This window comes from Saimiri boliviensis, chromosome 1, assembly GCF_048565385.1.
Source record: "Saimiri boliviensis isolate mSaiBol1 chromosome 1, mSaiBol1.pri, whole genome shotgun sequence".
NCBI classification, from domain to species: domain Eukaryota; kingdom Metazoa; phylum Chordata; class Mammalia; order Primates; family Cebidae; genus Saimiri; species Saimiri boliviensis.
Genome location: NC_133449.1, coordinates 125,442,873 through 125,468,413, shown reverse-complemented (window position 1 = coordinate 125,468,413; position 25,541 = coordinate 125,442,873). Strand labels below are relative to the sequence as shown.

General features: G+C 37.4%; 1 protein-coding gene across 3 annotated transcripts in view; it reads right to left on the bottom strand.

Moving 5' to 3' along the window:
- Positions 1-1,612: 1,612 nt before the first annotated feature.
- C1H16orf87 (chromosome 1 C16orf87 homolog) overlaps positions 1,613-25,541 on the bottom strand; it is a 32,572-nt gene continuing 8,643 nt past the window's right edge. Inside the window, exons 3-4 of one of the 3 annotated variants that reach the window (XM_039463419.2) lie at positions 10,940-11,122; positions 1,613-2,613 (exon numbers count right to left, since the gene is read on the bottom strand). In XM_039463419.2, coding sequence (XP_039319353.1) covers positions 2,495-2,613; positions 10,940-11,122 — 302 coding nt within the window. In that variant the 3' untranslated portion in view covers positions 1,613-2,494. Of the gene's footprint in view, positions 2,614-3,246; positions 5,723-10,939; positions 11,123-25,541 lie in introns of those variants that run through there. The other 2 variants (XM_039463423.2, XM_074403463.1) reach the window with 2 other exon arrangements.

Here is a 25,541-nt window from a genome sequence, read left to right as displayed (position 1 = left end):
TAATCCCAGCACTTTGGGAGGCCAAGGCAGGTGGATCACGAGGTCAAGAGATCGAGACCATCCTGGTCAACATGGTTGAAACCCCATCTCTACTAAAAATACAAAAAATTAGCTGGGCATGGTGGCACATGCCTGTAATCCCAGCTACTCAGGAGGCTGAGGCAGAAGAATTGCCTGAACCCAGGAGGCGGAGGTTGCGGTGAGCCGAGATCGCGCCATTGCACTCCAGCCTGGGTAACAAGAGCGAAACTCCGTCTCAAAAAAAAAAAAAAAATCCACCAACAATTTCTAACAGAAAGTATTGCTTTCTGGGACCATTACAATATGCCTAGATAAATTAAATTTTTTAGCTTTATAACAAGACAGCTCATAAATGTATCTCAGAGAATACAATTTTTTTAAGAGATTGGTTAAATAGATTATGTCACAGAGGAAACCTAATTTGCCTTTCTGTCAAGGAAATTTTTAAATAAGCCAACAACTTAACATTACGAGATCTGAAGTAATTACTTTTCTACATAGCAAGCTTCAACCCACTCACCAGTACCTCCTTTACCATATCCAATGAATATGTTAACATGACTTTCCTCTAATGGTCTTCAGCTTTAAATGGATAGACTCTGACATCAATAATTCTTTAGAGATGCCTATTCCACAAGCTGTTCTTGCTTTTTCTGAGGACATAAATATGTGTAAAGCATTTTTATATATTAATCATTTTAAGCTTTTTTGCTTAAAGTAAAAAGTTCCTTACAGTATGTTTCAAAGATAAAATCACACTACATTCTTGGGGAAACTATTAGTTAAGACTCTAAAATGCATACAAGGCTGGCTGCAGTGGCTCATGCCTGTAATCCCAGCACTTTGAGAGGCCAAGGATGGCGGATCACTTAAGGCCAGGAGTTTGAGACCAGCCTGGCCAACATGGTGAGACCCCTATCTCTACTAAAAATACAAAACAAAACAAGGCAAAACAAAATTAGCTGGGCTGGTGACACACACCTCTAGTCCCAGCTACTAGGGAGGCTGAGGCACAAGAATCACTTGAATCTAAGAGGCAGAAGTTGCAGTGAGCTGAGATTGCAACCATTGCACTCCAGCCTGGGCAACAGAGCAAGACTCTGTCTCCTAAATCAATAAATAAAATGCATACAAAATAGTTGTAGTACCTGCAGATAGATATGAAGATTAAAGGAAAAAGAATCCTTAGGAAAATTCTATATCCTATCTAGAGTAACTCTTAAGCTCCCTCTGCTGGTTACCATTTAAAGTAGGAAAAAAATGTTGACACAGGATGAAGGATGAAATTGACAATATTACTGCTGAAATTGAAAGGAATTTTCTCTTAAAAGGGGACTAAATCTAACTGATGACTATCTCTCCTAAGAAGTCTTTAAAAGGATTGCCAAGCAGATTGAGGGAAAAGGGGACTGAAAATAAGGGGAATTATTCCCAAGTTTGAATATGTTAATGATTAAACTGATATGCCAAAATGCAAAAGCATTTAGTATAAACTATAAATGATTGATTTAACACTAGAAAAATTAAGAATTTAAATACATTTCAGAAACTTCACTAGAACAAAAAACTTTTATCACACTATTTAATGTACTTAGTTTCAATATTAACATTTATTTTTTTCTTCCAGAGTAAAAGTAAAGTAACAATTTAAATAATTATCAGGATGTATAAATGAATATCCATTCAGATAAAACATTACCGCTTAAAAGTGGCTAAGAAATATTTTGCATGTAATAAATATATTTCATGTTTAGGTTAACAGGCACCGTCTTGAGAGCAGAAGTTTTCTTTTTAACTAATAAATAAATTATATTCAAGAAAACAAGGTGTTTATATCTGAGTATATCATTTAAGGTTTTTCTTCATATAGCACCCAAACTTCAAACTGTCTAGAAAGTATCTCCTAAAATATAACTCATACATTAAGTAATAAAGGGCAAGAAAAAAAATCAATTAAAGACAAAATTTACAGTTTATATTCTTAATTCTCCATTCAATAAAATATCAATTGCCAATTTACTAAAAGTAAATGAACTGTATATATGCAATCTGTTAGCGCTGAAAATCTGAAATATATAGTTTTAAAAATCACTCTTTCTGACAGTATTTAAAATATTGCATCTCTGGCAAACCTGAAAACAATCAAACATCTTACTACCCTAGTTTTCATACCTAACCCATAATCCATCACTTTTTAACCTTTAACATCCATTCAGCACTTTTTTTTTTTTTTGGCAAATACACTTACTTATATCCCAAACACAAAACACTGACAATACTCCTTGGTAAACAAGGAAATCCCAGAACAGTCCAAGCCCACACAGCTTTGCTCCCAAACTGTGGCACAGGCTAAACAACAAGAGAGAAAGAAATAATCAATGGCCCTTATTGATGCAGTCAGAATGCTCCTGAGAGTCCATAACTGTGCTGATGTAATCCTGACGGAAGTTTCAGCAGATTATGCAGACAAATATCAGAGAATAAGTCTTTGATTGATAATTTTTCTATTGATTTCTGCCAAGGCGACTGAAAACACGAAAGCCTTTTCATCAGACAGGTTAGCGTAGATGTCAATTTCCTTTTCCTGTTTCTCTGTTAAAAGAAAAGGGGAAAGTTTAATATAAAAACAGTAGATGCAGTAAATTTAAATTTTTTTTCACACACCACAAGAATAATACAATTTATTATCTACAGAACTGAAGTGAAAGAACTATTTTTTTAAATATATATATATATAATTTTATTGCATTTTAGGTTTTGGGGTACATGTGAAGAACATGCAAGATTGTTGCATAGGTACACACATAGCAGTGTGGTTTGCTGCCTTCCGTCCCCTCACCTGTATCTGTCATTTCTCCCCATGCTATCTCTTCCCACCTCCCCACCCCCCGTCCCTCCCCCATTTCCCCCCAATGGACCCCAGTGTGTAGTGCTCCCCTCCCTGTGTCCATGTGTTCTCATTGTTCAACACCTGCCTATGAGTGAGAATATGCAGTGTTTGATTTTCTGTTCTTGTGTCAGTTTGCTGAGAATGATGGTTTCCAGGTTCATCCATGTCCCTACAAAGGACGTGAACTCATCGTTTTTGATGGCTGCGTAATATTTCATGGTGTATATGTACCACATTTTCCCTATCCAGTCTATCATCGTTGGGCATTTGGGTTGGTTCCAGGTCTTTGCTATTGTAAACAGTGCTGCAATGAACATTCGTGTGCATGTGTCCTTATAGTAGAATGATTTATAATCCTTTGGATACATACCCAGTAATGGAATTGCTGGGTCAAATGGGATTTCTATTTTTAGGTCATTGAGGAATCGCCATACTGTCTTCCACAATGGTTGAATTAATTTACATTCCCACCAACAGTGTAAAAGTGTTCCTATTTCTCCACATCCTCTCCAGCATCTGTTGTTTCCAGATTTTTTAATGATCGCCATTCTAACTGGTGTGAGATGGTATCTCAATGTGGTTTTGATTTGCATTTCTCTAATAACCAGTGATGATGAGCATTTTTTCATATGTTTGTTGGCCTCCTGTATGTCTTCTTTTGTAAAGTATCTGTTCATACCCTTTGCCCATTTTTGAATGGGCTTGTTTTTTTCTTGTAGATCTGTTTTAGCTCTTTGTAAATTCTGGATATCAGCCCCTTGTCAGATGGGTAGACTGCAAAAATTTTTTCCCATTCTGTTGGTTGCCGATTCACTCTACTGACTGTTTCTTTTGCCATGCAGAAGCTGTGGAGTTTGATTAGGTCACCTTTGTCTATTTTGGCTTTTGTTGCCATTGCTTTTGGCATTTTGGTCATGAAGTCCTTGCCTACGCCTATGTCCTGAATGGTTTTGCCTAGATTTTTTTCTTCTAGGGTTTTTACGGTGTTAGGTCTGATGTTTAAGTCTTTAATCCATCTGGAGTTAATTTTGGTGTAAGGTGTCAGGAAGGGGTACTGTTTCTGCTTTCTGCACATGGCTAGCCAGTTTTCCCCAACACCATTTATTAAACAGGGAGTCCTTTCCCCATTGCTTGTTTTTGTCAGGTTTGTCGAAGATCAGATGGTTGTGGGTATGTTGTATTTCCTCTGAGGTCTCTGTTCTGTTCCATTGGTCTTTATCTCTGTTTTGGTACCAGTACCATGCTGTTTTGATTACTGTAGCCTTGTAGTATAGTTTGAAGTCCGGTAGTGTGATGCCTCCTGCTTTGTTCTTTTTGCTTAGAATTGACTTGGCTATGTGGGCTCTCTTTTGGTTCCATATGAAGTTTAAGGTGTTTTTTTCCAGTTCTGTGAAGGTCATTGGTAGTTTGATGGGAATAGCGTTGAATCTGTAAATTACTTTGGGCAGTATGGCTATTTTCACGATGTTGATAGTAAATTTAAATTTTTTAAAGCTTTCAAGTATTCTTTACATGACATTATTATATATAATACTACAATGTATATTAAATGTTACTATGCTACTGAAGTAAAAAGGTTTTAAAATTATACAAAGGAGTTACTGAAATGAAGATCAAATGAAGTCAACATAGATTTCTATACACAGGCACTCTAACAGCTGCATCATTTCTCTAAGAATCTCATATATTTCTATCTCCTCACTGTCTCAATCAAAATGAATTTTCTCTGCTAGATGAAATTCACTCTGAGAGATGGTCCCCTTCTGAACATCAATGGTGACTTTAGAAATATATTAACATTTTCACCTTCATCTTCTTATATAGGAAATGAATAACTAACATTTATATATTTCCCCTCTCAATTACAAATGTAATCCAAGTTCACAGAAAATTTGAAAAAGAAAATGAAAATCACTTGTAATCTCATGAGTCAGCAAAAATCACAATTAACATGTTGGCATATATTCTTCCAAATTACTTTTTCAGGATTCACTGATTTTATTTTTGTTTATTTTATTCTGACATTCTGATCGAAGTTAAACGCATATAATTTACAGTCAAATCATTTTTATAAAACTTGTTACAAAACACAGAAGTCTGTTGCCCCATGCACATTTCCCATCTCCAAAAGCACTGCCCGCCTCAGCCTCCCAAAAAAGTGACAATTTTTTTTAAGTTGTTCCTTTTTAACAAAAACAAATTTCTAAGTAACATTTGTACAAGATGCCACTTCGGGGTTTTAGGCATTACTGATTCACTTTCCACAATGGAAAATAAGGGTTAAACTGTTTTGCATCTCTTGCCCCAATCAACATTCTGCCCATCCCCTCATCTTCTCACAATAGTTAAATCACAACTTCAGGAACATCAATTTTCAATATTTACATTATTTTAACTATGGTAAGTGATTTTACTTCTCCTTCACATTGTTTTCCCTCAAGTGATTCTCTTTCTACTTCTTTAGTTTTCATTCCTAATTCAACCCAAAGTCTTCCCTAGTTGTATAAATCTTTTTTCAGGATGTTTATACATATCAGGCATTTTATCATTTTGATCTTCTCGAAGAAATCTCTTCAAGTCTTAAACCTGCTCCAGTATGAAATGGTTGCTCTCTAGGCCTACTGCACAATTATCACCTTGAGCTCTTTCATCAGCATCATGCTGGAGAGTCTCCTCATCTCTAGAGTCAGGTAGACCCACCTTTGTCTTGAATCCAAAGATCCTTTCTTGGTTTACTTCTTTATTTTGGTAGCAGGTAACTTGCAGGGGCTTCCTGAGAAAGGGAGTACTGGTAGCAAATTTTATGAGACCCTGAATGTTAAAATATCTTTAGTTTACCTTCACATTAATTCATGGTTTGACTGAGTATAGACTTGTAGGTTTCCACTTAGAACTGTGAAGGCAGTAAATTGTCTTCTCACTACTGGTGCCACTGTTGAGAAAACCCAGTACCTCTTTTATAGTTATTTTTTAAATCAATGATAAATTTACATACAGTGAAATATGTAGATCCTTTATGTGTTCAACTGGATGAGTTCTGACAGACATATACAAACATGTAATCCATGTCACAATCGAGATACAGCAAATGTCCTCCAGAAATTCCTCATGCTTCTTTCCAGCCAATCCCTCCCAATACCTACAAGCAACCACTGTTCTGATTTCTGACCATAGAATCATTCTGTCTGTTCCTAAACTTCATATAAATGGCATCATATAGTATGTACTCTTTTGTGTCTAGCTTATTTTGCTCAATATGTTTTTGAAATTAATTGATGCTATTCATATATCAGTAGTCTGTTCTTTGCTGGGCAATATTCCATTGTATTAGTTCCAATATCATTTTGCTTTTCTTTTTTCTGAAAACCTGAGGAATTTTCTTTAACCCAAGAGATATGATGACAAGCTCTGGTATAATTAATTTCTCTTTTTAACCATCCATTAGACTGGAAATTTGTAGGCCCTTTTAACAAAGAAACTCAATGTCCCTGACGTTGGGAAAATCTTCTTGAATAAATAATTGTCACTGTTAAAGTCACTGATGACTTCCTTCTCCTTAATCTTTTATGTTCTTTATCTGAAACTTTAATTATTTGCAGATGTCCGACCTCACACTGGTCCTCTAAATTTCTTACCATTTCCATTCTGTTTTTTCCGTATCTTTTCAATTGCTATACTTTCTGGAACCTTTCTTCAATTTTATCTTTAAGCCTTTTATTAAAGTTGTTCATTTCTGTGTATCATGTATGTTTTGGGTTTGGGGGGAATATTTTAAAGTTCAGTTTCTAAGTGGCTTGACCTCTGCAATTTCCTTTTACATATTATCTTATTCTTGTTTTACAATTGCAATTACTTATTTTGCTAAAGATATTAATAATAGTTTATATTTTTTCTTTTCCCTTCAAAAACTTGTTTTTTCCAAGTTATTTTTTCTCTCCTGTTGATTTGGTCTTAGCCTTTCATACCATAATAGATGCTTTCTTCTAGATATCTGGGTAATTTTTGGCAATATGCTCGTATTTAGCAGAGTGACCAAAAAAGCTGATTACACGTATGTGGAGCTTGACTCTGATCATCAGATTAGGATGATCCAATTAGGCCGTTTCTCTGTGATAATGAAAATATCTTTATTTGGGGCATTTTCTCTTGAGTCCTTCAGATTCTCTGGAGAAGATATGGTCAATTTTTTTTTTTTTTTTAACCTGGACCACTAATAAGCCTAACTCAAGAACCCGGTATTAACTATGCCCAATTTTCACCTAGGCTTCCTGATCTTAACATGGTATCCAGGCCATCAACAGACACCTGGTGTTCCCGAGACCAAAGACTATGCTATTTATCTTTTTCAAAGGATAAATTTGGGGTATAACAGGGTAAACAGTCTTAATGAGCTATCCATAAAAATACTTGCAAACAATCTTCTCATTTTTAGCCTCAATTTCATTTCTACTTCCAGACATGACTGATGTACAAATTCCTGACTTTTAGGTAACTGTGGAATAAAAATGAGTTTCTTTCTTAGATTTCCCCAAAGGAGTTTAGAGCTAGATGTGTTTTTTCAATCCACCATCTTCAGCTTAAAGTCTACATTCATTCTTAAGTTCATTAATATGATGTTCAGAATTGTCTAACATATTTTAATCAGTCAAAAATATATATATTCTATATTATAATATCCCCAAATTTATACCCTTATATATAAAATGAAGACTTAGAGCAACCCAAAATTGTTTAGTAATTTGTCTTTATGATTTAATAAAGATATATTATTATGACAATGTCTAACAAGCTTTCCTTTTCCATTCTTCCTTCTTATACTGTTTCAAAATAGAAAAGTCAATTTTTCCCCACTTTGGACCTCTCATCTAACTAGATAGAAAAGTCCATTTTTAGTTTGTTTTTTCAGACACAGTGTCAGATTTCCTTAATTCATATGTTAAAGCTTGCTCCAAATTTTTCAAATGCCCTAAGAGCAAGGAATCAATAAAATGCCCTAAAATCAAGGAATCAATTTAGTGCTAAATAGCTATTTAGCACTAAGAAGCATATCCAAGAAATCTATTCTAAAACACAGAGATTTCAAAAGTTCACATTAGATTGGTACAAAAGTAAAACTGCAATTACTTTTGCACCAATCTAATAGTTCTTGTCCATTTTATACTTAGAATGTAATGGTTTACATCAAAGATTGGCAAATTAGGCCAAGTGCAGTGGCTCATGCATGCCTGCAATTCTAGCACTTTGGAAGGCCAAGCTAAAAGGATCCCTTGAGCCCAGGAGTTTGAGACCAGCCTGGGCAACATAATGAGACCTCACTTACTCTAAAAGTAAAAAAGCCTGGCATGGTGGCGTGCACTTCTATTCTCAGCTACTCGGAAGGCTGAGGCAGGACGATCACTTGAGCCCAAGAGTTTGAGGCTGCAGTAAGCCATGATCACAGCACTACACTCCAGCCTGGGTGATAGAGTAAGACCCAATCTCAGAAGAAAAAAAAAAAAAAATCAAGCAAGGAAAGAAAAAGAAAGAAAGAGAATGGCAAACTATAGCACAGGTACCAAATGTGGCCCACCACCTGTTTTATCACATATTACTGAAACACAGCCATGCCCATTCATTTATGTATGTTTTATGGCTGCTTTCCAGCTACAATGGCAGAGCTGAGTAGTTGTGACGGAGAGTATGGCCCAAAAGCCTAAAACATTTACTATCTGGCTCTTTACAGAAAAAGTGTAATGACTTCGCAGTCTACTTAAGATTCCAGTTTGTGGCTGGGCACAGTGGCTCATGCCCGTAACCCCAGCATTTTGGGAGGCCGAGGTGGGTGGATCACAAGGTCAGGAGTTCAACACCAGCCTGGCCAAAATGGTGAAACCTCGTCTCTACTAAAGATACAAAAAATTCACTGGGTATGGTGACACGTGCCTGTAATCCCAGCTACTTGGAAGACTGAGGCAGAAGAATCACTTGAACCCGAAAGGCAGAGGTTACAGTGAGCTGAGATCGAGCCACTGAACTGCAGCCCGGGAGACCGGGCAAGATTCAGTCTAAAAAAAAAAAGATTCCAGTTTGTCCTACAAAAACTGCTTTAAGCAATTTCCTGCAATCTGTATCAAAAACAAATAAATTAAAAGCATATCTTACTCTAGAAACAGCTTCCTTAAAATTTTTACGTAATAAATAGGAAATGCCTAAAAAATATTTACAGCCAAATAAATGCTTTTTTCAAGTAATCATGAAATAAAAACTGAAATCCTCCATATATATACAATTGTACCACAAGTATATAGACTTCATTTCCCCAGCTAAAGACTGTCATTATCTGTTTTCTCATCTTCTCTCACCCACCACCAGAAGCATTCTTCTCTTCTTTCAGCTGTATTTCCTCTACTTCAACTGAAAAGAATGTTGTTTTCTGAGCCAAGCAGTATTTCTCTCTTTTCCTTTTTCTCTGTTGACTTTTCTTTACCTAGTTTCCCTTCTAAAATAGTGCTTGGCATAGGTTTCTTATCACCCTATTGTTAAAGAAACATTCAAATTGAACAAATAACTCAAACCCTCTGGAAGAGCATAATAGAAAGAAAGAGAAAAGCAGTAAAATTACCGAAGGAATAAGGGGATTATCTTCGTATAGCCTACCTAGAATACAGTCAAGTATGATAGAAACCTTACTACTTTAGCCATACGATACTAAGATACCTTTAACTTTGATAAAAGCTAGGAATGGCTATACTGGTGAAGCTGTTTTCTAGCAATAATAATTTTATTCAAATAAAAGCACATAAAGCAGAGAGAAATAGTAAACTGGTAGAATGTTCTCATTATCTAAAATAAGTAAAATTTACATTTACACAAAAAGCACTTGAGTACCTAAGATAGAATATCTAAAAAAGCAAAGCATAACTCACAAATAGTCTAAGAAATTATAAATGCATTTCAACAAAGATGAAATCATTTTGACAGCGGTTTTTAAAGAACAATAAAGAGCAACTATCTCTTTTTTTAGTTAACTACTGGCTTGAAAGTTTCAATATTAAAAAGATATTTGTGGACATATAAAGGTTCATTATACTATTTTCTACTTTTGCATATGTTGAAATTCTCCTTAAGTTTTTAAAAAGATGCGTAAATCAAAAAAAAAAGAGAAGCTGAAGTTTTAGTTAATATCTGAAAACAAGTTATTAGTAGATATTTATCAGAAGAAAGGAGAAGACCTGTCAGGAGAAATAGAAATATACTCTGGACCAAGAAGAATGTATCTAACTACGCAAAAGCTGCCTCAGAGTAGGAAGCACACAGATCTCTCAATAAGCAATTAAAAACGCCACAAGAACGCTTTCAATAGTAAAATTTTAAAATTCGCAGTTTAACAGTTTGAAATAAGTCTTAAAAGAACTCAAACTTGTCTAAAAAAAAAAAAAGAAAAAGAAAAAAATAGAGGTCCCAGCACTTTGGGAGGCCAAGGAGGGCAGATCGCTTGAACCCAGAAGTTCAAGACTAGCCTGGGCAACATGGCAAAACCTCCGTATTAATTTTTTGGGGGCAAAACCCAAAAAATTAGCTAGGCATGATGGTGTGCACCTGTAGTCCCAGCTACTCAGGAGGCTGAGGTGAAAGAATCACCTGATCCCAGGAGGTGGAGACTGCAGTGAGCCTTGACTTTGCCACTGCATTCCAGCCTGGGCAACAGAGTGAGACCCTGTCTCCAAAAAAAAAAAAAAAAAAAGGTACAATCATATTGACAGGCTTCTCCAGGGTGTCATATACAAATTATCTTTGAACTCCATTATCATCAGCTTATAGCAAGGTAAATTTTACCTAACTAAGCCTTTAGGTTTCCAATAAGAATTAAATTCCTGTGATTTAAAAAAATAATAAGCATCTACCATAGAGGAAATGCTTTCAAACTAAAATATGAGTTGTGATTTTAAGTCCAGGAGCTCAGTGCCTCCACTTTCTTCACTACTACCTAATTAAGATCCCAGATCAATTTAATACTTGGAAAAAAAAAACTGCTTGGTTTATGCATACCTCTTTCTTCCTCATGTTTTTTGGCAGATGCACTTTTAGGTCTTCCTCTTCCTCGTCTGATATGATCTGAATGGCTGTTACTTCGAGACCTCTTTCTGTTTTCTAAATCTTTATTTACTGTAGAATTTATCTTCTCTCTCCTAACTCTCTCTGTTCGCCTCCTCTTGGCCTCATGCTTGTTTTCTGTATGGATGAATAAAAGTGATATATTTTAGGGCTTAGCAAGAACTGTTTGCCTCAGTTCTCATTGTCTTCCTTTTCCTTTCTAAATTGCACTAGAGTATGCTTCCTGGCATATTTCATAGAACTACAACCATAACATATATGTGTCCCACATACCCACATCAGAAAAAAAGAAATTCAACTGAATTCAGATCACAATAACACATGAAGTAGGAGGAATCTTGGAAGAGAAAACAAGTTTCTTCATTTAGCAGCTTACATTTCAGCCTCTACAAGTTTACACAATTCCATAGCAAGTTTTCTGCCTTTTTCTTCCTGGTTCCAAGCTAAAAGTAGTAAAATATTAAGAAAGGAAAAAAATATTCCATACCTTTTTGACCTCTACCTGAATTAAAGATTAAAATATGTGAAATATGCAGAAGCAAAACTGATCTTAGAGCTAACATATTAAGGTTACAATAAAAATCAAACAGAAAGCATCCATAACAAATATGAAACCACTAGGCAAGTGAGTAGTTTTCACTTTAGCCACCGATAAGGTAATTTCTGATATAAAAGCATGTTTTTCCATAAATGGAATAGCAATAGAGAACCTTTATTAAATATCATGATTTAATTAATGCAAGAAGCCACTCCTCCCACTCTAAACAAATCAGACTGTTGGATATGACAAACAATAACCTTAAAGAAAAAACAAAACAACAAAAAATATACCTTGCTTTAACACATACCTGCATTCAAAAGCAAGAAAGAGAATTCCCCAAATGCCTAAAATCACAGTGATAAAAGGGCAAAAGAAACAGAAAATTTCATATCCCAAGAAATAAAGGGAACAATTTGAAAAACTATAAAATAAGTGTATGTAATAGGTTGCTGTAAATAAAAGTAAAAGTAAAATAGTAATATTATCTCCAAATACCATATCTTGGATAATTAATTTGAAGTTTCAAATTAGACATATACCAGATAATACAAGAACATTTAATTATCCCAGATTGCAAGAAAGTTATCAAAGACAATCAGGGTCTTGTTAAGACTCAGGCTAACCTGAAGAGGCTCCCACTATTACAGAACAATTTGAGCATCAATAAAAATAATAACTACAATAGACTGAAATATATCAAGTACAGGAGTACATTAACATTAAAAACAAAAACTACAGCCGGGCGCAGTGGCTCACGCCTGTAATCCCAGCACTTTGGGAGGCCGAGGCATGTGGATCAAGAGGTCAGGAGTTTGAGACCAGCCTGACCAACATGGTGAAACCCCGTCTCTACTAAAAATACCAAAAAAAATTAGCCAGGTGTAGTGGCACATGCCTGTAATCCCAGCTACTCAGGAGGCTGAGGCAGAAGAATTGCTTGAACCTGGGAGGGAGAGGTTGCAGTGAGCCAAGATCAAGCCATTACACTCTAGCCCAGGTGACAGAGCGAGACTCTGTCTCAAAAAAAAAAAAAAAAACCTAATTGGCCACCATACGAAGAGACTAAAGAACCAACTCATTACTTTGAAAACTTAAATAAAGGGCAAGAACTAAGCATTTCTTCTGCTTTTTCTATTTAAACTGTGCTACTCACTGGGTAACCAAAACACAGAAGAAGAGAAGTTTCTCATACTAACGTTAATAAATGAAGAAGGAATGACAGAATCAGAGTATCACCTCTTTTTACCTGCAATAAACTGAAGGTTCTAAGCACTAAACATCAGCAGGTACTAACCTCACTAAAAGAGAGAGAAGCAGGCCAAGCGCAGTGGCTCACGTCTGTAATCCCAGCACTTCGGGAGGCCGAGGCGGGCAGATCACCTGAGGTCAGGAGTTCGACGCCAGCCTGGTCAAAAGCAAGACCCTGTCTCTACCAACAATACAAAATCAGCTGGGTGTGGTGGCACATGTCTAATCCCAGCTACTTGGCAGGCTGGGGCAGGAGAATCACTAGAACCTGAGAGGCGGAGGTTGCAGTGAGCTGAGATAGCACCACTAAACTACAGCCTGGATGACAGAACGAGATTCCGTCTCAAAAAAAAAGAAAGAGAAGCAGACTTTAAGCACCTCCAGATAGAGGTACACATCACTACCTACTAAACAGTCTGGTGAAAAAAAAATTCCAATCTCCCCAGCCCTTAGATCTAACTTATAACTAATAGGAAAAAGAGAAGTTATTCACGGAATATGTTTTTTTTTTTTTGAGACGGAGTTTCGCTCTTGTTACCCAGGCTGGAGTGCAATGGTGCAATCTCGGCTCACCACAACCTCCGCCTCCTGGGTTCAGGCAATTCTCCTGCCTCAGCCTCCTGAGTAGCTGGGATTACAGGCACGCGCCACCATGCCCAGCTAATTTTCTGTGTTTTTAGTAGAGACGGGGTTTCACCATGTTGACCAGGATGGTCTCGATCTCTTGAACTCGTGATCCACCCACCTTGGCCTCCCAAAGTGCTGGGATTACAGGCGTGAGCCACCGTGCCCGGCCCTCAAGGAATATGTTAACCGACACCATGGGATACAAACGACACACACAAATGGACAGGTGATGCCATTCCTTCAACATCTAGCTTGCACGGAAAAAAAGAGAAAATAATAGATGATAAGAGGGTTAAAAAAAGATATTATCTAGCCAGGCTCAGTAGCTCATGCCTATAATTCAAAAGGACTTTAGGTTTTTGGGAGGCTGAGGCAGGGGACTGCTTGAGGCCAGGAGTTTGAGACCAGCCTGGGCAACATAGCAAAACCCTGTCTCAGAGTGACACCCTGCCATAAATAATTAACCCAGCACGGTGGCTCACACCTGTAATCCAGCATCTTGGGAGGCTGAGGCAGGTGGATCACCTGAGGTCAGGAGTTCGAGACTAGCCCAGCCAATAAGATAAAACCCATCTCTACTAAAAATACACAAATTAGTCAGGGGTGGTGGTATGTGCGTATAGTCCCAACTACTCAGGAGGCCAAGGCATGAGAATTGATTGAACCCGGGAGGAGGGGGCTGCAGTGAGCTGAGATGGCACCACTGCACTCTGGCCTGGGTGACAGAGCACGACTCTGTCTCAAAAAAATAGTAGAGATAAACAAATAAATGAGATAGCACCTATGTGCAATTGGTGGACTTTATTTAAAATCTGTTTTTAAAACTTTAAGATAATTTACGAGAAAACTGAAAATGTGAACACAAGTTGGATATTTGGTATTAAGGAATCATTGTTAATTTTTTATGTTATAATGACATTGTGCTTATATTTTTTAATGCTCATCTTTTAGAAACATAATGAAATATTTATAACAGAAATTATATGGGATTTGCTTCAAAATGATGCAAGGGAAGAGGCAGACAGGATTGTGGATGAGGCAGGGTTGGTCATTGTCTACTCTGGCATATGCTTAGAATTTCTAAAAAAATAAATAAATAAAGGTCAAGAGAAGTAGTGATAGGTAAAGCTTTATACAGTATGCCTATTACAGTCTAACACTGAATTTAGGTTTGTTCCCCCGGCTACCTACTCATGTCTGCAAACTTCTTCACAGTCAAACTTCTCAAAAGAGGTGCCTGGACTTTGTGCCTTCAGTTTCTCATCTTCCACTCACTCATCAAATCTATTCCAGTATAGTTCCTATCCCAATGAAACTGTCAAAAACAACAAAGACGTGTTATCAAACCTTAATAGAAACCTCACTTATCATCTTAAACCATCTCTCAAAAATTCAACAAAGATGATTACCACTTTCCTTGAAATTATTTCGCTTGATTCTCAGGCTCCCACAGTTTCCCTATGTCACCAGCCACTCCTCATGGTCTTTGTTGTGCGCCCTTCCCCAGGTGCTTTCCCAACCTAGTATCAAAGCCCCAGGATTCGGTCCAGAGCCCTCTTCTCTTACTTACACTTTGCCTAGATCATCTCACAAACCCACAGAGTTAAATACTATTGTTATGATGGCTCCAGAGTTTTCGCCTTCTGCTCTGATTTCTTCCCTAAACTCTAGACTGCCTACCTGACAACTTCAGTTGAATGTCTCAAAGGCATTTCAAATTGTATCAAAAAATAACCCTTGATTTTCCCTCTCCCAAATCTGATACTCCTCCTACTTTCATCATATTAGTAAACAGCATCACCTGGGTGTACAAGTCAAAGAATTGGTAGTCATTTGTGACTCATCTTGCTTCTGGTACCATTACAAAGGTCCACAGGCACTCCTTGTAAAATATATCCATAATGTCTTCACTTCTCTCCACCTCCACGGGCAATATCCCAGTCAAACCTACTCTCTACATACCAGCCAATATTATGTTAAAAAAAAAAAAAAATTCAAACTGCCTAGCTTCCTTCTCAAGTCTTTAATAAGCTTTCTCCATATTTAAAGTCAAAGCTCCTTACCAAAGACCACAAGTCCCCAACAGATCTGGCATTTGCCTCTTTCCAGTTTCATACTGCTCACTACTTCGTTCACTACACTCCAGACGTGCCTTTCTTTTAATAAAACAAGCTCCTTCTTCCGCTGAGTCTGTGTATCTGCTAATTCTTCTGCCTAGAGCTCTCTTCCCAAAGCTCTTCATGAGACAAGGTTTTTTTATTTTTTCCTTCAGATATCCATTTATAGGTCACTTGCGCTGAGTCTCCCAGCCCAAGTTACTTCCTGTAATCTACTACAGTTATAATCTGTTATTGATTTACTTATATGCTCAATACGTCTTCTCTATCAAAATATAAGCTTGACGAAAGTTGGAAATCCTTTCCCTACCTTCTTTGTAGAACCTAGAACATTACTAACACAGGCTGTTGAATAAATAAAATTGGATAGTACACACATTTACCTCACCACCTACTCAAAATCCCATTGAAATGAGAAGAAATATGGGAAAAAGGAAGGGGGGAAAAGGAAAATATATCTGTGGTGCTGGAAACAAGAAAAGGGTACTATTAATGACCCCAAAATTACAGAATTTCAGCAAACTGGCAAGCTGATGGTTCTGATAAAAAAGAATAAAATAAACTACAATAATAGGAATAAGTGATGGCTATTACAGAAGGGAGGGCTGGTCCTCCCAAAGGAGGATTCTCAAGGATAATCCCAGGGCAGGACAAAAAGTAGAGAAAGGCTCTCAGGAATACAGCAATGTGCAAGAGAACTTCAAACCTCCATAATATAGGAAAAGGGCAGCTCCTCACAGGAATTAAACACTGTAAGAGATTTCACATTCCACCCCAAAATGAAGCCTGTTTTATTATGATAATACGGAAATTCACCAGTGTCCTGCCTGCTCACCTCCTGCCAGTAAATTCCTCCCAATTATACACTGAAGAGAACTGTTATCAAAATAGACTTTTAAAACAGTGTAGGATATTCATTAAACTTATCCATTAAACACAGATAAACCAAGTTCTTCATTTGTAGATATGACACCAACAGCCAATTAAGCATTACTAGCTAGAAGAAGAAAATAAAAGGCAGGCAGAGAGAAGAGTCAAAATAAAACAGGAAGAACAAAGGTAATTGAACAAAACAAACAAAAACATTCTAATGCATACCTTGAGAGATCTGAAAGGAGATTATCATTAAAGATAAGATTATTTTTGCAGAAATAGAAAAATCCATCCTAAAATTCACATGAATCCCAAGGATTTCCAAACAGCCAAAACAATCTTGAAAAAATTCAAAATTAGAGGTTCCACACTTCCTGATTTCAAAACTTACTACAAAGCTATAATAATCAAGAGTATGGTACTGACATAAAGACAAATATACAGACCAAAGGAATAAAACTAAAGCTCAGAAATAAACATATACACACACAGTTTTTTCAATGACTCTGAGACAATTCAAAGTAAAGTAATCTTCCACAAGTTGTAATAGGAAAACTGAGTATCTACACAATGTAGCATAATTCGAATTACCCAAAAAATGAAGCTGGACCCTTATCTTCCTCCATACACAAAAAGTAACTCAAAATGGATCAAATAGCTAAATACAATCACTAAAATCATAAAACTTTTAAAAATCATGGAAAAGCTTCACAACATTGATTTTGGCAATAATTTCTTGGATGTGACACCAAAATTGAAAGCTGTCAATAAAAGAAAAAAAAGACAAAACGGACTTCATCAAAATTAAAAAATTTCTGCGCATCAGAAGACTCTATCAATAGAATGAAAAGGCAATACAAGGAATGAGAAAAGATATGCAAATTAACAGATAAGAGATTAATATCCAGAGTAGATAAAGAACTCCCAAGTCAACAACAACAATAAAATCCTCAATCTAAAAATGGGCAAAGGACTTGAATAGCTAATTCTCCAAAGATATACAAGCACATGCAAAGATGTTCAATATCACATCAATAAGAAAATGCAAATCAAAACCACAGCAAGATACCACTTCATACTCATTAGATTATTATGAAAAGCAAAGCAAAACAAAACAAAACCAGAAAATAAGTATTGATGAGGATGTAGGGAAATTGGAACATTTGTACATTCCTGGTAGAAATGTAAAATGGTGGCGCTGCTATGGAAAACAATAAAGTGAGTCCTCAAAAAAATTAAAATAGAATTAACTATGATCCAGCAATTCTTCTAGGCATATACTAACAGAAATGAAAGCAGCGATCTGGACAGATATTTGTATACCACGCAGCATTATTCACAATAGCAAAAAGGTTAAAGCAACCCAAGGGTCCACTGATGGATGCATGATGGATGCATGAATAAACAAACTACAGCATATACATACAATGGAATATTATTCAACCTTAAAAAGGAAATTCTCATGCATGTTACAACATGGATGATACCTTGAGGACACTGTGTTAAGTAAAATGAGCCAGACCCAAAAGGACAAATATTATATAATTCCATTTATATGAGGTACCTAGAGTACTGAAATTCACACAGAGAGAAAATAGTATGGTGGTTGCTGGGGCATGGGGGAGAAGGAAATGGCAGTCATTGTTTAATGGGTACAGAGTTTCAGTCTGGGAAGATAAGTTTCAGTTTGGGAACTGGATGGTAGTGATGGTTAAGACTTAATGCCACTATATACTTAATGCCACTGAACTATACATCTATAAACGGTTAAAACAGTAAATTGTTATATTCTACCACAAGAAAAGTATTTTTAAAATTCTATGAAAAAGAAGAAATTAGAAAACAAGATAACCTGCTAAATAAAGTTTAGGTGTTAAAGATCAGCTAAATAGTGGACGTGCCTGATGATAAAATTATAGATGTAGAAAGGGAAATCAACAAAATTTCCTGGAACAAAACAGAAAGACAAAAAGAGTATGTGACAGAAAGTGAAGAAAAATGAAAGAAAGATCCAAGAAACCTAATAGATATTCCTATGACAGAATTGTTAATTATCTACCCATTATTCTGTCTCCCCATCTTCATTAAGAACAGAATCTTGTTCTGATAAAGAGGGCAATATGCCTAAATAGGTATACATTCTCAAGACTCTCCCTGCAGGTGAGGTAGCATCTAGCTCTGGCCAATGACAGGTAAGTGAAACTGGGTAAGGTTTCCAGAAAAATTCTTTCTCTTTCTCTTTCTTTCCTTTTTTCTTTCTTCCTTCCTTTTCTTTCTGTCTTTCTCTCTTCTTTCCTCCCTCCCTCCTTCTCCCTTCTCTTCCTTCCCTTCCTTTCCTTTCTCTTTCTTTTCTCCTTCCTCCCTTTCTTCCTTCCCTCCCCCCTCCCCTTCCCCTTTCCCTCCTTTCTTCCTTCCCTCCTTCCCTCCTTCCTTCCTTCCTTCAGTCTCACTCTGTTGCTCAGGCTGGAGTACAGTGGCATGATCTCAGCTCACTACAACCTCTGCCTCCCGGGTTCAAGCAATTCTCCTGCCTCAAGCCTCCTCAGTAGCTGGGATTACATGTGTGTGACACCACACCTGGCTAATTTTTTTTGTATTCTTAGTAAAGATGGGGTTTCACCATGTTGGTCAGGCTGGTCTCGAACTCCTGACCTCGTGATCTACCCACCTCGGCCTCCCAAAGACTTTTTCAAGGGAAGAAGCATAGCTGGCATGCCCCTTATTCTCTCTGCTCTTCCCACTTCTTCCCTGTTGAAATGTTTATAGGATGCCTAGAGATGCAATAAGAACTACCTCAGAACAATGAGGATAAAAGCCACATCTTCTTAAGATGGAAGAAAGAGAAGAGAATAAGTCTTTGATGACAACATTGAACCACTATCCTTGTACTGCCTATCTTTATCCTTCTTCCAATACAGTGTCAGTTCTGCACAATGCAATCCTAACATGATCCAACAGGCATGCCAGGAGGAAAAAAAGAAAAAAGAAAATGGGGGAAAAGCAATAATGGATTAAAACTGCCCTGAGTTAAGACTTCAACTTTCAGATGGAAAGGACCCACTGAATGCCAATGAAGAATGAGACCAAAATTAAAGTGTGAATGAAACCAAAGGCACTCTCCACAATAGAAGATAGGAAATGTACCACTATGTCTTTTCTGAAGAAGTTTTTCCAGGAATAAAATTATTTCTGGGAAATGTGTTCCAAAAGTAAAAACACATGGTTTAAAAAGAACACAAACACAGTATGTAATTAAGAGTGGCATCAGACACAATGGCTCACCCATGTAATTCCAGCACTTTGGGATGCTGGGGTGGGTGGAGCCACCTGAGGTCAGAAGTTCAAGACTAGCCTGGCCAACTTGGTGAAACCCCATCTCTATTAAAAAAAAAAAAATTAGCTGGGCACGGTGGTACATGCCTTTAATCCCAACTACTAGGTAGGCTGAGGCAGGAGAATCACTTGAACCCAGGAAGCGGAGGCTGCAGTGAGCCAAGATTGGGCCACTGCACTCCAGCCTGGGTGATACAGCAAGACTCTGTTTCAAATAATAAAAATAAAGAAAGAGTGGGATTATCCTGGGAGTACAATGTAAAGAAACCCTAATACCACAGCTATATAGCAGACATAAAAACAATCAGTCTTGATTAGACGTCAAAGAACTCTATGCAAAGTGTTCTAAAGACAAATATAGATATCATAAACTATATGGTTAAGAACTTCAAAGTACAAGTTCTGAGGTAAAGCAATGCATTTTTTTTTATCAAAAGGCAAAAATAACCCACAAAAATCAACTACATAAAAGCCATGTTCCATAAAGGAACGTACAGCACTTTTACGCAATTAGCATGTAAAGAATGATACATGATGCTTGCTTTTTTTTTTCTTTTTTAATTTAATTTTTGTATTTTTAGTAGAGATAAGTTTTCACCATGTTGGCCGGGTTGGTCCTGAACTCCTGACCTCAAGTGATCCACCTGCCTCAGCCTCTCAAAGTGCTAGGATTACAGGCGTGAGTCACCGCATCTGGCTGGCAAGTAAAGAAGAAGCTTTCTGAATAACAAAACCAAACCTCCCACAGTCAATTCAGAGTTGAGGACCACTTATACTACTGAATTAATACTCAATCACTTTAGATTTATAAAAGGTACAGGTAATAATCATTTCTCCTTTTTGTTTTCCTTAACTAAAATCGAACTTGTCATTTATGAACTTCTTTGCTTATCAGCCTTTGCCTATTAACTTATATTAAAGAATAATTTGGGCCACACACAGTGCCTCACACCTGTAATCCCAGCACTTTGGGAAACCGAGGAGGGGTGGATCACGAGGTTGGGAGTTTGCGATCAGCCTGACCAACATGGTGAAACCCCGTGTCTACTAAAAATACAAAAAATTAGCTGGGCATGGTGGTGCGTGCCTGTAATCCCAGCTACTCAGGAGGCTGAGGCAGGAGAACTGCTTGAACCTGGGAGGCAGGGGTTGCAGTGAGCCAAGATCACGCCACTGCACTCCAGCCTGGGAGACAGAGTGAGACTTCATCTCAAAAAAAAAAAAAAAAAAAGAATAATTTGAAAACTAACTTGAGGTTTAATTTTTTTCCCTTTTTTCTTTTTTCCTTCTCCCAATAAAAAATGGGGAGGTTGTTATTTGACTATACTTATCCTAAACCTTATACTCACTGAAAATTGTAAGTTAAAACACTAATAAGCAATTATAATTTCCTATTATCTCAACTATTTTTCTTACCTTTACAGGAACTCTACATTTTAAATGTTATTAAATTTTAAATTCTAAATTTTATGAACTAGTATCTCATTTAGAAATTCACTTTTTCTTTTATAGTTTTTATAATTAAAATTTTTTTTAATTATTTTTTTTAATTTTTAGTAGACATGGGGTATCACCATGTTGGCCAGGCTAGCCCTGAACTCCTGACCTCAAATGATCCACCTGCCTCAGTCTGTCAAAGTGCTGGGATTACAGGCATGAGTCACCACGCCTGGTGACTGGCGAGATCACTGCTCACTGCAACTTCCGCTTCCCAGGCTCAAGCAATCTTCCCACCTCAGCATCCCAAGTAGATGGGACAACAGGCACGCACCACGGAGGCAGAAAAATAGGATCTGGAGGCAGGGAACATAAAGTCGATCTCACACTTCAGCTGTCACAGGAAATATCCTCTCCATAGGGAATAGGCCAAGTAAGTAATTTTGTAACCTTACTTCATCCTCTCTTTTTACATAGAGCGTGCCCCAAATAGAGGGTATTTAAACTCACAAAAACTCTAACAGGGCCTTTGAGCCCCTATGCTCCAAGCCTGTTCCCACACTGTGGAGTGTACTTTCATTTTCAATAAATCCTTTCATTCTTTCCTTGGTTTGTGTGCTTTGTCCAATTCTTTGTTCAAGACACCAAGAACCTGGACACGCTCCATGATTAACACCACCACCCCTGGCTAATTTTTTGTATTTTTCTTTTGTAGAGATGGGGTTTCACCATGTTGGCCAGGCTGGTCTCGAACTCCTGAACTCAAAGCAATCTGCTCCCCTCAGCCTCCCAAAGCACTGAGATTACAGGTGTGAGACCTTGTACTCAGCCGGAGCATTTCTTTTTCTTTTTCTGAGAAGGAGTTTCACTCTTGCTGCCCAGGCTGCAGTGCGATACCGTGATCTCGACTCACTTGCAACCTCCACCTCCCAGGTTCAAGATTCTCCTGCCTCAGCCTCCCGAGTAGCTGAGATTACAGGCACACATCACAATGCTTGGCTAATTTTTGTATTTTTAGTAGAGACAAGTTTTCACCATGTTGGCCAGGCTGGTCTCGAACTCCTGACCTCAGGTGATGCACCTGCCTTGGCTTCTCAAAGTGCTGGGATTACATGCGTGAGCCACTGCACTCGGCTGAGCATTTCTTAACATAGTGGTATTGCTAACACATATCTCTTTCTCTCATCAAAATGAATTTTAAACTTTAAAAAAATTCATTAATTTCTGTAATAGATTTTGCTTATATATACATATTTTCAGCTACACTAAGTTCTATGTAGTTCTAATCTACCACCTCTCTATTTCTATGAAGGTATAAAAATGATTAGAATATATGAAAAACATGAGTTTTAAACAATTCATATCTAGATAAACTGATTCAGCCTAACAGAGTATTTTCTTCCTGCACATCACAAACTGTGTACAATAATTAAATAAGAGCTTTCCTTTTTTTTTTGAGATGGAGTCTTGCTCTGTCACCCAGGCTGGAGTGCAGTGGCTGGATCTCAGCTCACTGCAACCTCTGTCTCTCAGGTTCAAGCGATTTTCCTGCCTCAGCCTCCCAAGTAGCTGGTACTACAGGCGGGCATCACCATGCCCGGCTAATTTTTGTATTTTTAGTAGAGACGGAGTTTCACCATATTGGCCAGGCTGGTCTCAAACTCCTGACCTCGTGATCCGCCTGCCTTAGTGCTGGGATTATAGGCATGAGCCACCACGCCCAGCCAATAAGACCTTTCAACCTAGTGAAATTTTAAAATATATTTTATAGCTTTATTTTTAAAATCAATGAGCTTTAATTATGGTTCTTTTTTAAAAGGGTGTTTACAGCTGGGTGCGGTGGCTCATGCCTGTAATCCCAGCACTTTGGAAGGCTGAGGCAGGCACTCCAGCATGGCAACAGAGCAAGACTCCATCTCAAAAAAAAAGATGTCTACTTATGCAAACAAGTATTCCTTGACTCTGTACTTGTTATATAGTTACCTATCTATTTATGTATTTACTTATTTATACTACATGGATAAATCATTTTGTGGGGTTTTAAAAACAAGCTAATACTCCAAATATTCTTTTGCAGTTTTTTCTTAAATTAACAATGTTTTAGAGATCTTTCCATTTTAGTACATAAAATCTGTATCATTTTTTCAAACTAGCACATATTATTAACTAAAAGATAATGTAACTACTTAATTTAGCCATTCCCCTACTGATGACACCTGCCTTACTAACAACCTTCTATTATAAAGTGTTGCCTTGAAAATCCTAGTAAATACTTCATTGTGTATAAGAATTAGGATACCTACCTACTGATAAAGAACTCTGCCTTCTAGGTTATGTGCATTTAAACCTTTTAACAACTACTGGTAAGATTGCTCTTCAAAAAGGCAGTACCAACTTATGCTCCCACCGATAAATAGTATGAGACTACCCATTTTACCATACTCCTGAAAGTATTTAGAAATTCTTTACACTTACATGAACTGTTGGCAAAAAGAATCACATTTAATTTCAACTGCATTTCCCTGATAATTAGTGAAGTTGTTATCTTTCAAATATTGAAGATTTTCATTTCTTCTGTTAATTCTCTACTAATTTACTTTCCTTAAAGCTGAAATGTTCTAGATATCATTGACAAAATTAAGCACTTGGTAACTTGTAGCGACCTTAAGCTCTTCTCAATTCCATACATACTATGGGATTATCCAAGGCAAATCTTTCTTCTAAGAAATTTAATTGTAAAAATGAATACTACTGAGTTACGTAAAATTTACCATGTTTTGCAAATGTCAGACATTTTTTTTCTTTTCTTTTTTTTTTTTTTTGAGATGGAGTCTTGCTCTGTTGCCATGCTGGAGTGCAGTGGCGAGATCTCAGCTTGAGATATTGGCTCACTGCAACCTCCGCCTACCAGGCTCAAGAGATGCCCCTGCCTCAGTCTACCGAGCAGCTAGGACAATAGGCACGCACCACCACGCCCAGGTAATTTTTTGTATTTTAATAGAGATGGGGTTTTACCATGTTGACCAGGATGATCTCCATCTTCTGGCCTCGTGACCTGCCTGCTTCGGCCTCCCAAAGAGCTGGGATTACAGGCGTGAGCCACCACGCCTGGCCTAGACATTTTCATACACACTTCAATCCTCTAACACTGGTACTAGAAATCTATCTTATAAACAAACAACAGTTGCTCATGGACGTTAACTAGCTTGCTTAGAAAGGGACAAAATTTGCTGAAGCCAGGTCTTCTGACCCCCATGTCTGTATGCTAACAAATTGTTTTCGAGGCTTTGAATACTCTTAATTCTCTCCTTAAAATCTTTTCCTCCTGTGGTTTCCACAGCACAGCCTATCCTTGATGTTTCTCCTTCCTTTCTGGTTTGATTTGGTTTTATTGTTGGTTCTTCCTCCTCCTGCTGGGATTTCTGGGCTTCAATGTTTCATCTTCACTTCAAAGTCAAAAGATCACTCTTACTAAACAAGGAAACCTCAGGAAACTCCAAATATAAAAGAATAATGAATTGCTTCTTAAAACTCACTCATTGCCATGACTTACATAACATTGGGCTCTGTTGGTTTTTCTCCTCCAGCTGACATTTATTCTCAGTTGATCTGACCTGTCTGTAAAATTTGTATTTGTGAGAGTTTAGCTCTTGAATGCCTTCCTCTTTCTAACTTACAAACTCTCCAGCGTGAGCTCATCCATTTTCCATGATGACAACTACCACCTATATACTGATGGCTCAAAAGTTTTATCTACAGCTGAGGCTGCAGACTAAATGTCCAACTGAAAAAAAATCTACATGGATGATGTTTTACAACTATATCCAAAATTAAATTCATCTTTCTCTTGAAGCTTGTTTTCCCTCTTATATTCTCTTTTAACTAGCAATCCAAATCAGACATCTGGGAATCTTCTAAATTCTTCCCACTGGTTCAACTTGTTAACAACTCATTAACACTTGTATCATCTCTTCCTTTTTTTCATTTTGTTTTAGACAATGTCTCACTCCGCCACCCAGGCCAGAGGACAGCAGTACGATCACAGCTCACTGCAGCCTCAACTGTAGAAGGTTAAAGTGATCCTCCTGCCTCAGCCTCCCAAAGTGCTGGAATTATAGACATAAGCCAACATGACTGACCCCGTTCCTTCTTTTATATTTGTTGAGTTTCTTAACTCATTTCTCATCTGAATCACTGGTACATAAAAGGAGCTCAAAAATACTTGAACAACAAAAAAGCACTTTGTCTCCCTAAGAACAAGGACCATGGCTTACTCATTTTTAGAAACTCAGCACTGAGCTGACATATCACCCCAAAATAACTACTGAATGAATCATCATTTCAGGGTTCCTTTATCTAA